Source organism: Pectinophora gossypiella, chromosome 16, assembly GCF_024362695.1.
Source record: "Pectinophora gossypiella chromosome 16, ilPecGoss1.1, whole genome shotgun sequence".
NCBI lineage: Eukaryota > Metazoa > Arthropoda > Insecta > Lepidoptera > Gelechiidae > Pectinophora > Pectinophora gossypiella.
In genome coordinates, this window is record NC_065419.1 from 9,305,576 (window position 1) to 9,321,177 (window position 15,602).

Genomic DNA, 15,602 nt, shown 5'->3' on the forward strand with positions numbered 1-15,602 from the left:
TAATTTTTCAAAAATTTTATTTAAAAATAAATTATCGTAGTAAAACTTGCACCAATAACAACAAAATTTTGGTTTGAACAACTTGAAACCGTAACGCTCGCTCAAAGCATAATCTTATAATATTGTTGCATAGAAAATACAAAATTAATTATATTATGCTACATGGTGCGATAGTTTGACCTAGGATTAAATTGTAGGAAAGATCTCTTTAGTAGAACTAGGAGCTTTATAATTAGGAACTTCGGATCCTATTAGCAATGGTCACCTTGACGTAGGACCTAGTAATTCGACCAATACCAAGTTTTAAAAGTTGATGATCCTAAGTTGTACAAAAAAGATCTTGTCATATTGTCGTGTAAAATCAGCAATTCATACAAACAAAACTGAGATTCGTCCTCTAAATATAAAAATCGCATAACTCAATTCCACACATACTAAAGTTATAAACAAAAATAATTGTTATAAAGTAAACTTGCTGTATAACTGAAAATTAGGATGCTGGTGCCTCGTGTTTGTATATTTTTGGATGTACTCGTAAATTTTGTCTTTAGTATTTGATTTATAAAACTGTTTAGGTAGAAGGCACGGCACAAACTATGAGTATTACCTACTTATGCTACTTTAATTTTAGCATCGAAATTATACAATGTTTCTTGTGTAACTATGGCGTCTATACATTTGTAGACGCACTGGAGGCTTACATCAATTATAACATAATTTACTTCTATTTCTTCAACCATTTATAACAGCCTCTGCAAACTTGCACCTAACCTCAAACCCTATTGCTTACAATTTTACCTAAGACCTACTACTGTATATTTAACTTCATAAAACTTTGCAATATTTTGTATAATATACTTATCCGGATCCGGAGATTGGACTGCGAAATAACATACCAATGTTGGTACATTTACTATTTTAATGAATACCAAAAATAGAAATCAGTATTGGTTTAAACAATGGGGTAAACATACGAGTAGATATAAAGGTAAGGTAGAATCTAGCTGATAGATTTACATGAGTTCCTAGTAGAGAAGAGTTAAAGGAGTACACGATACGTGTCCAAATGCGGTTTTCCATTTTAATTGACTGCTCAAGAAACGCCGTTTCTCTCTTATTGCCATTGTGTGAAAGCTACCGTTTAAAACTACAGAATTTCTTATATTTACGTATGTTTCAATTGAATTTATCACTACGATTACTTGTCGGTCGTAATAATGTACAAAATTTGTGACTAACTTCCCTTGTTAAAAATGTTGTTCAATTTTAAGTAAGAACAACATTAGTTTTAGCTACGTGAAAAGTGAGTAAATTAAAAAACACATTGTACTGTGATAGGATACTAGATTTATAAAAATTACCGACGTTGTACGTCACGGTTTAGTCTAAGTTTATTATTATGTGTATAGACATCACGAATAACCAAAAAATAGATAGGGCGAAGCTTTAACTGCATTTGTGATCATGTCACTGAATAAGATGAAGCTATATTGAATCTCCTTAGTAATCGTGACATTTATACTCATTTCCATGCTGTTGTCGAAGACTGCAGTTTTCTTTAGAAGACTGGCTTACCACAACAGGCTTGTATCATAGCACTACATTTGTAAATGTCCCTATAACTAGAGCCGGCGAACACGATTGTTATTCGAGTTGTTTATACATGTCCTCTATTTGGGGTTTGAAGTAGTTCCTGATCTCGGGTCTCTTCGCCTTCATGGTCGGTGTCAGTAGGCCGTTCTGCACTGAGAATGGGTCCGGGTGCAGGTAGATGTCCTTTACCTGTAAAAATAGTTTTAATATCAGATTTCATAAAATATGCCTAGACGAGAGCGTCCACAATGCCAAAGCGTAAGAAACTCGAAACTATTATGTTCAAAACGGATTTTGACTGTAAATATGCAATCTTAATTATGTGTAGGTGATTTGATCGAAACAGTCTTTATTTATAATAAAATCCCCAAGATACCGGACTAATTATAGTCTGTTAGTGTTATATTTACATTAAAATTATTGTTTCATAGTTAAATAGCTTATCAAGGACAGAAGGTATAGTTTAGATCAAAAGGTAGTATAACTTGACAAAAGTCTAGTATGAAACAAATACGATCGTGAAAAAAAAATAACAATTGACCTATATAAATGTTGTACAGAAGAAATATCTCTTACCTGCTCAAAGGTCTTCAAGCCAGCGGACTTGCCCCACTGCAGCATGTCGTCCAAGATCATCTTCTTGACCTTTTCGTTTTCACAGAGCGCGGAGAATGTGCCCTTGATGCCGCACTCGAGGGCCCAGCACTTGACCACGTCCACGTCTGGCACCACCACGGCTACCACGCATGACTGGAATAAGATGGCAACATTCTAGAGCTGTGCGTGACTCAAGCGGAATCACAAGGGGTTTCTGCCAGCCAGCTGATTTATTGATGTTATTTTGTCTTTCAACTTATGACGTGGTTCTTTTAACGACAAGACTTTGAAAACCATGTCCCGCTTTCTAGACCTGTCAACACTTCAAATAAAAATGGGCCTTGTATGTGTGTGTTGATTTAACGTAACATATAATATGTAAGTAAATATCTCACCTTCAAAGATTCGCCGTGAACAAACACTTGTTCAACGTACTGACTCCTTATGTAAATGTTTTCTATTTTCTCAGGAACTATGTATTCGCCTTGCGATAGCTTGAAGATGTGTTTTCTTCTGTCGATGATTTTGAGAGTGCCATTCTGAAAGAAATAATATATAACTTGTTATTATTTTATGGAACCTACAGTCGTTAAGTTAATAGGTTTACAAAGTATAAATTTACCATGTTGGTATAGATAGAAGAAATCTACGGCTGGTGGTAAGGAATAGACAGTAGGTATTTTTACAAATTTTTCATAAGGGGATCAAGTTGGATTCCTTTTGGTGTTTTTGCTACCATAAAGCTTCAGTTTTACATATATTTAACAGAAATTAAAAGGCTAATTAACAACAATAACATGCGTAAATACAAAAATTTACAACATCACGTGGAACGAAATTCTCTTCATTTTAGAATATAATTAAAAAACCGTAAACTAGTAGAAACTGGTAAGTTATAGTTACATATTCATCATTTAAAAGTTATCAAAGATTTATCTTTCAATACCAAATCTCTATCAAGGTAAGTTTGGTTTGGAGATAAATATTATCTTTGTCTGTAAACTGTTAAGTGCCACTGACGTACCTATAAATAAATATTATCATGACAAATACAATATTGGTCAACAAAAATTTAGTATCGATCGCCATCGACTCGCAAAGAAGAAAGTGAGACATACAAATTATAGTATGACAAACAAGATATTTTTGGGGATCTTCTTGAAACTTATTTTATTATTGATAACTTACAATTCTTGACTTAACTCAAAAGATGAAACAATATATTCTTTGTTATTTCCTATTATGAGGTACCTTCGTTATAAAATTATCAATATTTAAATTCGTGTCGACAAGAAATCATTATTTTTTTCTTGATTTTAATTTCTATGCGCGATTACCATAATTATTCCACTTTTGCCGTGCCAGCTTAGCGTATCGAAAGCTTTACACGTGCCGGTTGATCCTTAACACGTTTTCCATCGGTCATTCCCGTCATACATAACACGTGTAGTAAATGCCTACTCTTGACCTTGCCTTCATTTGAGTACATTGATAGAGCGGCGGTGGGGCCTTTAAAAAATGCGGTCTTCTGTAGGCGGACAAAAAAACAAAGTAACTCACAAAAAGCCTTTCGAGCCCAATTATTTAAATCTAATATTAGTTCGGTATCTTTGACATTGTAATGATTTTATTATTTTTCGATTTGGTGTCAACAAACTTTATTCAGCGTCCATATTTAGTCGTTGGGGCCGTAAAGGACAGATATTGTAAAAACATACCTGCCTACAGTTTTTTTTACATCACTGGGCTGGATATGACGAAATCCTAAAGGTTATATTAAGTACATTATAATAATAGAAGGAGGAAGTGAAGTCAACAAAAAATATTCTTTCAGATAGCCGACATTGAGTTTCAACATAACTTCCGTATTGGCAGTGCGCCTTAAACAGCTTTGCCCCATACCCTAAATCATGTTAATCCTGTAAGAATTTTGAAAATTTGTCTTTCTTTGGAATTGGCTTTTATGAGTCGATTTATTCAGGGTTTGAATCAAGACATTTCTTTTTATATATTTGCGAATTTTTGGAAATAGAGTATGTCTGTTGCGTCGAGCAGTGGCACGAACCTATCGGCTGCTTATGTTTATGTAATGCTGTTACTAAAATTAAGCAGGAGGTGTGTCTTACCGGTAGCCATTTCCCGATATCGCCAGTGTGATGCCAGCCGTCCTGGTCGATGACCTCCTTGGTTTTCTCCGGCTCTTTAAAGTATCCCTTGAACACGTTGGCGCCCTGCACGCACACCTCGCCTTGTCCCTGCGCCGCGTAGTACTCCATTTCGGGCACGTCCACGAGCTAAAATATTTTGTTACCTATGTATTATTTGGACTAGGATTTGGTTAGGACATTGCAGGCTGATCACCCAATTGTCCAATTGATCCGTGCTTCTGAGGGCACGTTAAGCAGTCTGTCCCGGCTACAATTTATTTACTTATGTAAATATGTAGTCATTACATGAGCCATATTAGGGGCCTTTGGCGGCTCAGTACCACCCTGGCACCAAGGTTGATGACTTCACAATGCACACAAGAGAAGAATATTATTAGGGCTGGTTGAGAAGTCACTTATTTTATCTTCTATTTAATATATACGTGTTGACTTTAGTAATAACATAATATTATTAATTATATGCTTTAGTATATATTTTAGTGGCGTAATTCTTGCTACTAGATACTCTCATGAAAAATGACAGAGGTTTTCGGAAATTTCTGAAAAAGCAACTTAAACTCTTCTTAATAACAAAATCTTGGTATACCCATTATTTAGTTCTTGATAAAAATGACAAGGGCATGAATAACCGTTGTCAGTTATTGGTGATAAAGTACTTCAATATTGTTGTTTTCTCGGTGGTGAGGTGAGCTTACCTTCACTTTGCAACAAGCGACGGGAGGCCCGACATGTTCAGGGACGTGGTCTCCCTGAACGGTAAGAGTCACTGGCGCAGTGCACTCGGTCTGTCCGTAGCCTTCGACGATCTGTTCATAATGATGAAAATCATTAGAAGTTTTTATAATGGTTATGTAGATTTAAAATAGAATGCATCCTAGCAACTTTGTCAGAATGTAAATGACATGAACGGTGTATTTTAAGTGATTGAAGATGTCGCAGAAAGAAATATTCTATTGAAGTTTTAAATTCAAGTTCAGAAAGTAGCATATATTTCGTTTTATTACAAAAGACATTGAACTCTTGAATTCAACAAAAATCTCCAATACTAGCACACCGATACTTACATATTTTACAAATACTTAGTAGTTACATAGTGATTAAAAAGACACGAAACGAAATTGTATAACATTTTGAAACTCTTCAGACTTTAAACATGGCAGATAGACAACATAATAAATAGGTGTTATGATGTGAATAGCTAAGTTAAGTAGGTATTTCTGTTTCTAAGTAATTTGCTAAAAGTATGGAAATAAACATCGTGAGTAAAATCGGTTTATATGTATATTGCGAGTGTTTATAGCTAAGATCAAACGATCTTACGATATACCAACGCCAGCTAATTCTTGTATTACCAAATGATTACTTTTACAGCCTATAAAACGGTTTCTTACTGCCCTCTAAACCTCAAAGCCGTAGGAAACAGTCATCAAATAAAATTTATAATGGCAATGTAAAATACGTAATATTTTATAAATAATTTGATGTTGACAGTAGCTAGGGCATTATATTGTTAAGACGATTCGGATACAGAGCCTAAATAAACAGACAGTACTATCAAAACGGGGGTATTTTATAGCCCTAGCCGTGGCTAGTGAAGTAAACAATGGACTTATCCAAAATCAACAAGCGTCGGTCTCAATATAATGCAACAAATATCCTTGATAGTTATTTCTACGCAAATTGATCAAAGTGTAGGAATATTTCATAGTAACTACATTGGGTAACCTTAGAAATAGTTTCAAATATTTTGATTGGAAATATATTCATGAATTTAGTATCTTAAAATACGTTTGCGATTTGCGCATTTCCGGATATCGAAATTTGGACTAGAAACTGGCGTTGAGATCTACGTATGAGTAAATATAAATCAATCAACAACAAACATCTACCTACGACTGCTTGCTTATCTCATAGACGATAAATCTAGGTGAGATATGTTTCCGAATTTTCCGATGTTGTGAGTTTCGTTTTAAACTCAAATAGATCTAAGACATTTATATTACAGTTATTTATATAGCACTTAGTGTTCCACCGTAATTTCTTTGTTCTTAATTTTGTCTTATTATATCACTTTCGGTATCGTACAATCTCATCTGTAGCCATCATTTTACTTAAATTGACGATTATTTTAGCTCAAATATCTTACAGCAAGACAATTTAATATACAAAAATTCTGCGCAAAATATGGTAAATATCGTAAAAAGTAGCACGAGTCTACTATAACCTCGTAGGTCCAGGTTTCCAGATACAATTTAAATATAAGCATTATTATTATTATTATTTTATGGATTAAAATTCATAAATAAGTTACTTAAATAGAAAAATTAAAACGTTTCTGTCACCTTTAAATCCGTCCTTGCGTTCGTGTTTACTAATTAAAGACAAATCTAGAACTAACGAAAAACATTTTCTTTTTCCATTAAGTTAAGCATTATTGAATATACCAATGCATCAGATAAAACCACGAACTTACCAGACATCCAAGAGCGCAGCGAGCGAAAGTCAGCACATTGCCGGCGAGCGGAGCAGATCCCACCACCATGATGCGCAGTCTGCCACCCATGCCCTCGCGCACCTTGCGGAACACCAGCTTGTCCCAGATAGAATCTCCGCGGACAATGCCTCTGCAGGAAAAATAATGTTTTAGTTTAATTTTACATTAATTCTGTATTATTGTTTATTTATTTATTCTAGATTTATTTATTTTTTAAAAAATATATCTTTATTTTTAATATAAATATCTGTTGGTTTCAGGTTTTTTCTCTTAAATTTTCAACCGATAGCAAAACTCCAAACTTGGTATCCTTGAATATTTTTTTCGCATGGAACTAACAGACGCTACTTTACGTAATTGCTCTTGTTATTTTAGAAGGTGATTTCACCTAAAGTTGATAAAAGTATGAATTTATAAATAATTTGAAATATGTATCGTTAATACAACAAATATTTGGGGATCACATAAATATTTTAAAGCTAACGCCGGGCACGGAGAAGAGGAAATCAAATATGAATTTGTTGGTTGATGGGACAGCTAACCTCTTCAATTCTGACTCTTTAGCTGACAACGCCATATTGAAAAGCAACTTCTTGATTTTCGAGTTGGATATTTCAGATTGCGCTTTGTCGTATAGTCTGTTTAGTAGTCGAGGTACAGCAGGCATCATGGTGGGTTTTAGAGCTGCCAAATCATCGGCGAGTCTTCGGATGTCACCGCTGTAGAAACCAACAGCTCCACCTACCATGTAGAGAGCGTTCTGAAACAAATATATTGTTTGGTTTACATATTGTTATAGTAATAAATTATATTATTGAAGCCACCTTTCAATGACGGTAAATACAAAAATTTTGACGCTTCATTCAATAAAATTACTATACACTTCTGTTACGGAACTACAGATAGAAAATATAACATCGTATGAAACATCACCATGCATCTCATCATCATCATCGCATCGCATCGTGCATCATGGTTTGATGAATGTGCAGGAAGCAAGATAAGTGTGTCAGGATCGAAGCAAATGGAATTCCATAGTCTCTGTTTACCTAGGTGGGAAATAGGCGTGAGTTTATGTATACAGGGTGTTAGTGACATCGTAACGAAAACTTTGAGGGATGATTCAGGCCATGATTCTTAGTTGATATCAAGTGGAATTTTCCGTCGCAAAAGTATGGACCGGAAAATAATTTAAAAAAACATAAAAAAAAATCATAAATTTTCCGACAGGAAATTCCACTTAATATCAACTCAGAATCATGGTCTGAATCATCCCCCTCAGTATTCGTTACGGTGTCACTAACACCCATACCTACTTGTATGGCTACCTGTATGTACTGGTAAGGGGTGTAAGTGACATCGTAACGAATACTGAGGGGGCTGGTTTAGCTCATTATTCTGAGTTAATATCAAGTGGAATTTTCAATCGCAAAATTATAGAATTGAAAATAATTACAAAAAACTAAAAAAAAACATGAATTTTGCGACGGAAAATTCCACTTGATATTAACTCAGAATCATGGTCTGAATCATCCCTCAAAGTTTTCGTTACGATGTCACTAACACCCTGTATATGTCTCATGCGAAACGTATTAATCTTCTTGCTTTATAAGTTACAACCTTGTAACTAAGTACTGAAGCATTTTCATCCGAATAATAATGCTATCGCTACGAGAAATAATATTGCGCCAACCAATACACAACATGCAGTGATAACTTACTTCACAACACCGCTCCAGCATGTGTGCGAGAGGCAGGAAGGAGATCATGACGTCATGCTTCGACGGCCGATGTTCTCCAAGTTGCATGATCACACTGCACACTGACGCTACAACGTTCTCGTGTGTCAACATAACGCCTTTTGGCATTCCCGTCGTTCCTGACGTGTAGCAGATCGTGCAAATGCTTTCTGGTTTCGGTGGCTGAAACAAAAATTCCATCATTTAGATAATTTGCATCTAGATGACTTATCAGGAACTGCTGGTAGAAAGAAAACGAATCTATTTTCTTGGTCAAGAAACGTGAAATATCTGTACGATTCTAGTATTAATCAAAGAAATACATATAACGGTAGTTGATTGCCTATCATCAAATTATGAATGTCATTCTTTTTTCCGGTGAGACATCCTCCGTAAACTTATCATAATTAATTCAATTTCCAACTATAATTCGTCTGTATGTAAGACATTTACAACTACCATCGTATGGTAGGTTTGAGTGTTAACACTCATGATTTATTTGAAGTAATTATAGCTCTCAATAATGATAGACAGTCAATTAATGTTTGGATACTATTGCATATGCTCGTATGTATCTATTTGTCTTACACTAGCTAGGAACTTTCCCTTTCGTTACAGGTAATGAATCTATCACCATACGCTCTGACTCATTAACATGCTATGACTCTATATTTGTCACAGTCACGCGGAATGTTGTATCTATCGATGCAGTGTTTCTTAAATATTAAATGGATAACGCGCTCTGTTACATCATCAAACAGAATTTAGGGTGCAGATGTTTGCAGCTAGCATTTGGAATCCTAATCATAATTAACCTCAAATACAACAAATAATTATGTAATTAATTATTTTGGTGTTATGTTTTATCATGAAGTGTTTTAATATTTGTTTATTAAACATTACTTACGACACAAGGATGATCTTTTTGTGCTCCTTGGAATTCAACGTCACTGAATTTGATTATTTCCACGCCACGGCTCTTGGCTCTTTGATGCGTAGAAGGCGACACTTCCTTAATAGTAATCAATTTTCTTAAGCACCTCGGTGACTGATCGAGAAGGAGATTGGCTTTCTTATCGTCCTCGCATACGACCACAGACATTTCAGCTGGAAATATAAACGTATTGTTAAAAATATTTTCAAGGTTGCACAAATGACTTCGCGAATATGTTCCGAATATCCGGTTGGCACTACTTTTTTGACACTGGTGTCTAAAACATGATGATTGTGTCATGACAAGTTGATTAATATGAATAAACATGTAAAAATGCGAAGGTAATAAACAAAAGTAAACTATTGTTTATTACCTTCGTTAAAATAAATGCACTAAGTACTAAATAATAAAAAAAAACATTGTACATACTTTGATTTACAATGAAGGCACATGCGTTGGCTCCTAATGTGTCATACAATGGGACAATGACCATAGAATAGCAGTAGGCGGCTTGTTCTGTCATTATCCATTCTGGACAGTTTTGTGAGTAAATACCTGAAATTAACCACGTTTTATCACCATCAGTGCCAATTTATTGAAGGATACATAAAAGATAAATGGTAGGTAGTTAATATACATTTCGATGAACGAAAATAAACCGGCACTTTCGCAATTGGATTTCAGCAGTATTATCGGATATTGCGCTGTGGCAATATATTATTATTATGTGCTTCACGTTTCCAACCGAGTTCAAAATATTTGCACTTATAGGAATTTATGGGCAAGCGTATTTTCTTGTTGTATAATTGACTTACCCACGAAAGTGTTTTGACCAGGAGTAAGACCTTGGCATATAAGGCCGGAACCGAAGTTTTTCGCTCGGAGCAGAGTCTCGTTGTAGTTCTGCCACACGTACGGCTTGTTTGGTCCCTCACGCCAACCAAGGCAGTTGCCATTATCTGTAAAAAGCTTTGTTATTTAGCACTTACTATAAATTAAAGATTTTATCTCGTTCATTTATCACTTAATCTCGTCAGTTCTTACAAAGAGACTTAAGGAATATTCCGATGCTCATAAAGTGGTTTTGCTCTCATTTTTCATTAACACGAGTAACTAAACGAAATAAAAAAATGAAGCAACTTGTCCCGGCTACTCTAGTAGCATATAAATTACGTTTAACTGTATCCTGTAAACCTGTTGGTGAACATGTTAACAATATTTTGTAATACACGGGTATTATCGTATTTATCTTTAACGAGCGGAAATGTGGAAGGAAATGAGGCGGTCCTAGAATTGTGCCTTGCGGCACTCTGCAGACGTTGCAATTGTGAGAGAGCAATTTTCTTGCCCTCACTGCGGGCGATAGACAAAATGTTGCTTAAAGATAAATAATTAATACGTAATTTATGCAGTCGTGAGACGTTGCTCTGGTTCATAGATATATCTCTAGTAATGACTTAGCCCTAGGCAAATTGATAGCAGCAGCATGAATAAAACATTAAGAACTTACTTGATTCTTTAACCCCTCGGCGGAAGGTTTCGTAAAGTGTTCGTGTGTCTTCGTGAAGATATCGTAGGAATCGACCATTTTTTGCTTCTTTATAGAATTTGGACACGCGAACCATCTCAGGTCCCTGTAAATAACATACATTTAAAATTATTATATGGAATTTTATAATTATTTTAAATAACAGTAAGTATACTTATACAAAATATAGAGTAAATAGTCAATAAAAGGTCAATGAATTGAAACCTCACAACAAACGAGAAACTAATCAGTTGTAATCTTGTTATCTGTGCTACTCGCAGACATAAATCACTTGAATAACGCAACGTTGTCGTAATGAGATATACAAACACCGTGACATAAACATTCCTGTCTTGAAATAGTGACACTAAAACCTGTGCAACTGAACCTCATATCTTCGAAGTCACTAAAAGCTTATGCAAATAACTTTTCCGTTAACCTAAAGACATATTTGGCCTACTAACTCCGAATCTTGGAAGCATGGAGCACTTTTACAGACAACGGTATATTATTTATGTTTGGTACAACGATAAATGGAATAAAGAACGGGTCAAAATCAGAAATAATAAGAAAACATATTTTAAATTGTCATGGTTTAAAATATTATGTCATTAGAATAATATCTAAAGTCAGCTTAAAAATCAGTTTTATGAATAACAGAGTCATTCACCCTATAGATACAATTTGTAAGTAATGTATTACCAATCTTCTTTTTCTAAGAAGAAGAGAATAAAGGCGGTGTCTTTTGATTCACAAGTTTATGCAAATCCACGGCTTAGCGTACCTACCCCAACGACGTTACAACTTATGACTGTGAAAACTTTATTTCATATATTGAATAGCCAATGATAGAAAACTAAATAGAGGAAGCATGACGATTCAGTATTCTATTCAAAAAGGTTAAACGGAAATTATAATAGGTAGACGCCAACAAAATTCTACGGACGCCGTATAATCGCGTATTTATAGCGAAACTCTTGTGACACTGCGTGTAACATTAATTTGTCTTTCTATTTCTGTTTCAACTAGACGGCTGTAAATATTTAAATTTTACGAATTGCGTAAACTTGACTTTGAACACTGAAACTCAAGGAATTATTCATTGTTAAATAATATTACTGCATTTTATGATATATTGCGTATGTTATTGCATACTAACGAAACCTAAATACAATAGGTAGTTTAATATGTTTGTTGAACTAAAATCCTTTAACTTAACTCTAGAAAGAAGTACCTATATGTACTTGAAAAGAGTAATATCAATAATTTTAACCATATTAATAAGGTTACATAGAGAATAATGATACATACAAAAACTACTTTACTGACTAAAGTAAGTCGAGAGGCGTCTACTTCCACAAACCTGTTAACTCATTAATCTTATAGGATAGCCATGAACGGGACAGCTCTGGATAACGCCACAGACTCTGTTGGCAACTAAAAATACGGTGTCTCCGAAATACTTGACATTGTAAACACGTTGGCTCGCAACTATTTCCGCAAGAACTCTTAACGAAAGTTTCAATCGTCGTATTAAAATAAAATTATTTTAACAGCAGGTATAAATGCACAAACTATTACTATATAACTATTTTTTTGTGCTAATGCTAAACATTGCATTAAATTATTTGTATATTTTGGTAATTGCAATGTTTATCTAGTGCACGTCTCCCTAGTTTTTCTCTCATATTAATAGTAGTAAAAAGTTAAATCTTGTAAAACGGGAAATATCGCGAAAACCGAATTAAATAAAATCAACAGATTTAATAGAAAAAATATATCAGGCAAATGACAATAGACATGTCAATTGTACGTAAATAAAATAAAAAATATTAATAAAGAAATAAACATTGCTAGCAGATACATGACAAGCTGACTTTCAATACCAGTATGAGGCCATGCTTGTATTCATATTTGGCAAAGGCTTGTTAGTAATTAAGACTAATATCGAAAAGATGGCAAAGCAACGTCGACGATGTAACGGTTACTAAATTTCTTCTAAACAAAGGCACGTGCTTCTAATCAGCAGTCATGAGTGACAAGAGAATTTGGCAGAACCCCAGAAAATGTCACGGGATCACACCTTACACGGTTACTACTTCTACTTCCTACGAAAAAGTACTAGAATTCCTTTCCGTGTCTTGTGATAATGACGATAACCTGTTGCGTGACAGGAACATTATAGAAAATGCTGAGTATTTGACGTCTCGAATTATTTAATAACTAAATTTTGCTTGGCTTTCAGATACTTATACACACGTTCACCGCGGTGGATGTTGTGTTAGGGAATTACATTATAAGTAAGTTCAGTGATATTATAAAGAGATAATTTAGTGCACCTTCAGAATGGACACAGGCTTTTAAATACGAATTCCATAAGGGTCAAATAAGGATAAAACTAGAAGCTCAAATGTAGACAGCAGCATTGATGAGTGTTCCTAAATTTTGACAGTTCTCCATACTGGTGCTGATTTCTGTACACACCATCTAATTTTATTTCAAGTTATATCTGTCATTGTCTTATCCGCTAAAAAAGAAAGGGACGGGTAATTGACGGGCTTAACATTAATGAAACACACGTCATATTTTAGGCAGAAATTTAAACAGGCCTTCCAGAATTTTATATTGGCTAATAACCCTACAGAATTAAGTAGACAGTACACGTCAAATGGGTCGCATATGACCGAGATGCCTATTTTTTTCGCCTGGGTTATTCATTCATTTTAAAATTAACAGTTGTCAATTATCCGTCCCTTTCCTTTTCGACGGATAAGAAAATAACAGGTATAACTTAAAATAAAATTAGGATGTACCTGCAGGAATCGGGGCGACTGTCTAGCTGAAATTCGTGATAAATTGCTATTGCTATTGTGTATCCTTTCTGAAGAGCAGTTACGAAAAAGAAAAGCAGCCAGTCGAAAAAAGGCAGTTTTGATTGAAAATATTTTTTTTTACAAAAACTTTCCAATCTTTCAGTTTTGTTCTTTCCAATCTTTAGGGAATAAATATAACACTGTGATTTTGCGCAAAGGGTTATGGTATAAAAATATAACCAAACCAATATGTTTGTTTACTCAAATAGTATGGGGAACTGTCAAAATTTAAGAACACTCAACAGCAACACCTGATGGGAGAAATAGGCAGTTTTTATCCTCATTATAAATTATTATCAAGTCAGATGAATTACGGTGAATCGTTTGGTGATATCTGACAAACCTAAACATAGCCCAATTTGATCATCTATCATCGTGTTTGCATCGACACAAGACACAATCCCTCAAACGGCTTTACGATACGCCAATGACAAAATTTTGCGTGAGTTAACATAAAATAGTATTAATTTCACAACTAATTATGTATGGTGTATTTACCACAAGTACGATATATCTCTGTAATAGCACTTAAAACTTTAATTCTGTGGCAACTAAACATTTGATTGTTCTAGTGATGGTAGTTAACATTTTTTATTTAAGTACTGATATTGTTGGCAACGTTGCCATGAGCAATTAAACATTTCAACATCTGCCTCTAGTTCGAATTAGTCCTTATTTACTAAGACAGATGAGTAAAGGAAAAACAGCCATTAGTTTGGCAGGCTGAATACAAGTACCTAGTAGTAGTTTTGTTATTAAATATTTCTATTACCTGACATCTTAAAAAAATGTTTAAGTCATTTTATTTTTGAGTTTATACCTGATTATATTATAAATCAATATTATTCTTAAATTAATCAAAAATGCTAATAAAGTCAGACTAACCCAATCTTTCTATATGTATAAACCACAATCACGCTTTGAATACAAACTATGATTTCAATATGTATTATTGGTTATAGTACGAGTACCTAACATCAATCACCATTCCGTTTGAATGCTTAATCGAAAAGCTTCCAAATAGATAGCTACAGATTGTATAGTAGACAAAATATATTTTACAGTAGAAATATAAAATTGATCCATTAAAACATATTTTCTTTAATTCTGTCGTGGGATATAAGTTTGTTTGCCAATTTCTTTGGCTCTAGATTATTTGTCCTTCCGAAAAGCATTAAATTGTGACTATTATTTTAATTCTAGTAGGTGGATTCATGAATATTTGTCACCACTAAGCTGGATTTATGACAGTTTATTCGGGATATAGCGAAGCTATGACAGAATCGTCTATGTTGGAGTACCAAATGATTGTTATGTCTAACTAAATAAGTAAAGGGCTTTAGTGCTAAGCCCTTATTATATTGTAGTTGTAACAGATATGTATTTTTATTTTGAAATATTTTTAATCTTCTACTACCGTCCGTCCGTTCGTGTCTACCGTGTGTATTTTTAATATTATCAATATTTAAAAAACATAGTTGCTTTACAACAAGTCGAAAGTAGAAATGAGAACAGTTTCTGTACCTTACATGAACACTGATCATAACATTGTAGGAAAATTTCAGGTCACAGTTGTCACGCCAATAGTGGAATGTACATTTTGTACGAACAAACCAGATATAAAAATTTGAAAATTTTGTGCAGGTCTCTGCATTGGCAGAAACTTCTAGATCTTT

At 34.2% G+C, this 15,602-nt stretch overlaps 1 protein-coding gene across 4 annotated transcripts in view; it reads right to left on the bottom strand.

The window, feature by feature from the left end:
• Nucleotides 1–15,602, bottom strand: part of LOC126374074 (long-chain-fatty-acid--CoA ligase 1) — a 38,030-nt gene continuing 22,428 nt past the window's right edge. For all 4 annotated transcript variants that reach the window (XM_050020542.1, XM_050020541.1, XM_050020540.1 and 1 more), the window contains 12 exons: nt 11,036–11,159; nt 10,341–10,484; nt 9,955–10,080; nt 9,499–9,698; nt 8,574–8,774; nt 7,395–7,612; nt 6,832–6,982; nt 5,054–5,164; nt 4,317–4,484; nt 2,586–2,729; nt 2,170–2,343; nt 1–1,782 (listed from right to left, as the gene is read on the bottom strand). In XM_050020542.1, the coding sequence (XP_049876499.1) occupies nt 1,645–1,782; nt 2,170–2,343; nt 2,586–2,729; nt 4,317–4,484; nt 5,054–5,164; nt 6,832–6,982; nt 7,395–7,612; nt 8,574–8,774; nt 9,499–9,698; nt 9,955–10,080; nt 10,341–10,484; nt 11,036–11,159 (1,899 nt within the window). In that variant the 3' untranslated portion in view covers nt 1–1,644. The remainder of the gene's footprint in view (nt 1,783–2,169; nt 2,344–2,585; nt 2,730–4,316; nt 4,485–5,053; nt 5,165–6,831; nt 6,983–7,394; nt 7,613–8,573; nt 8,775–9,498; nt 9,699–9,954; nt 10,081–10,340; nt 10,485–11,035; nt 11,160–15,602) is intronic.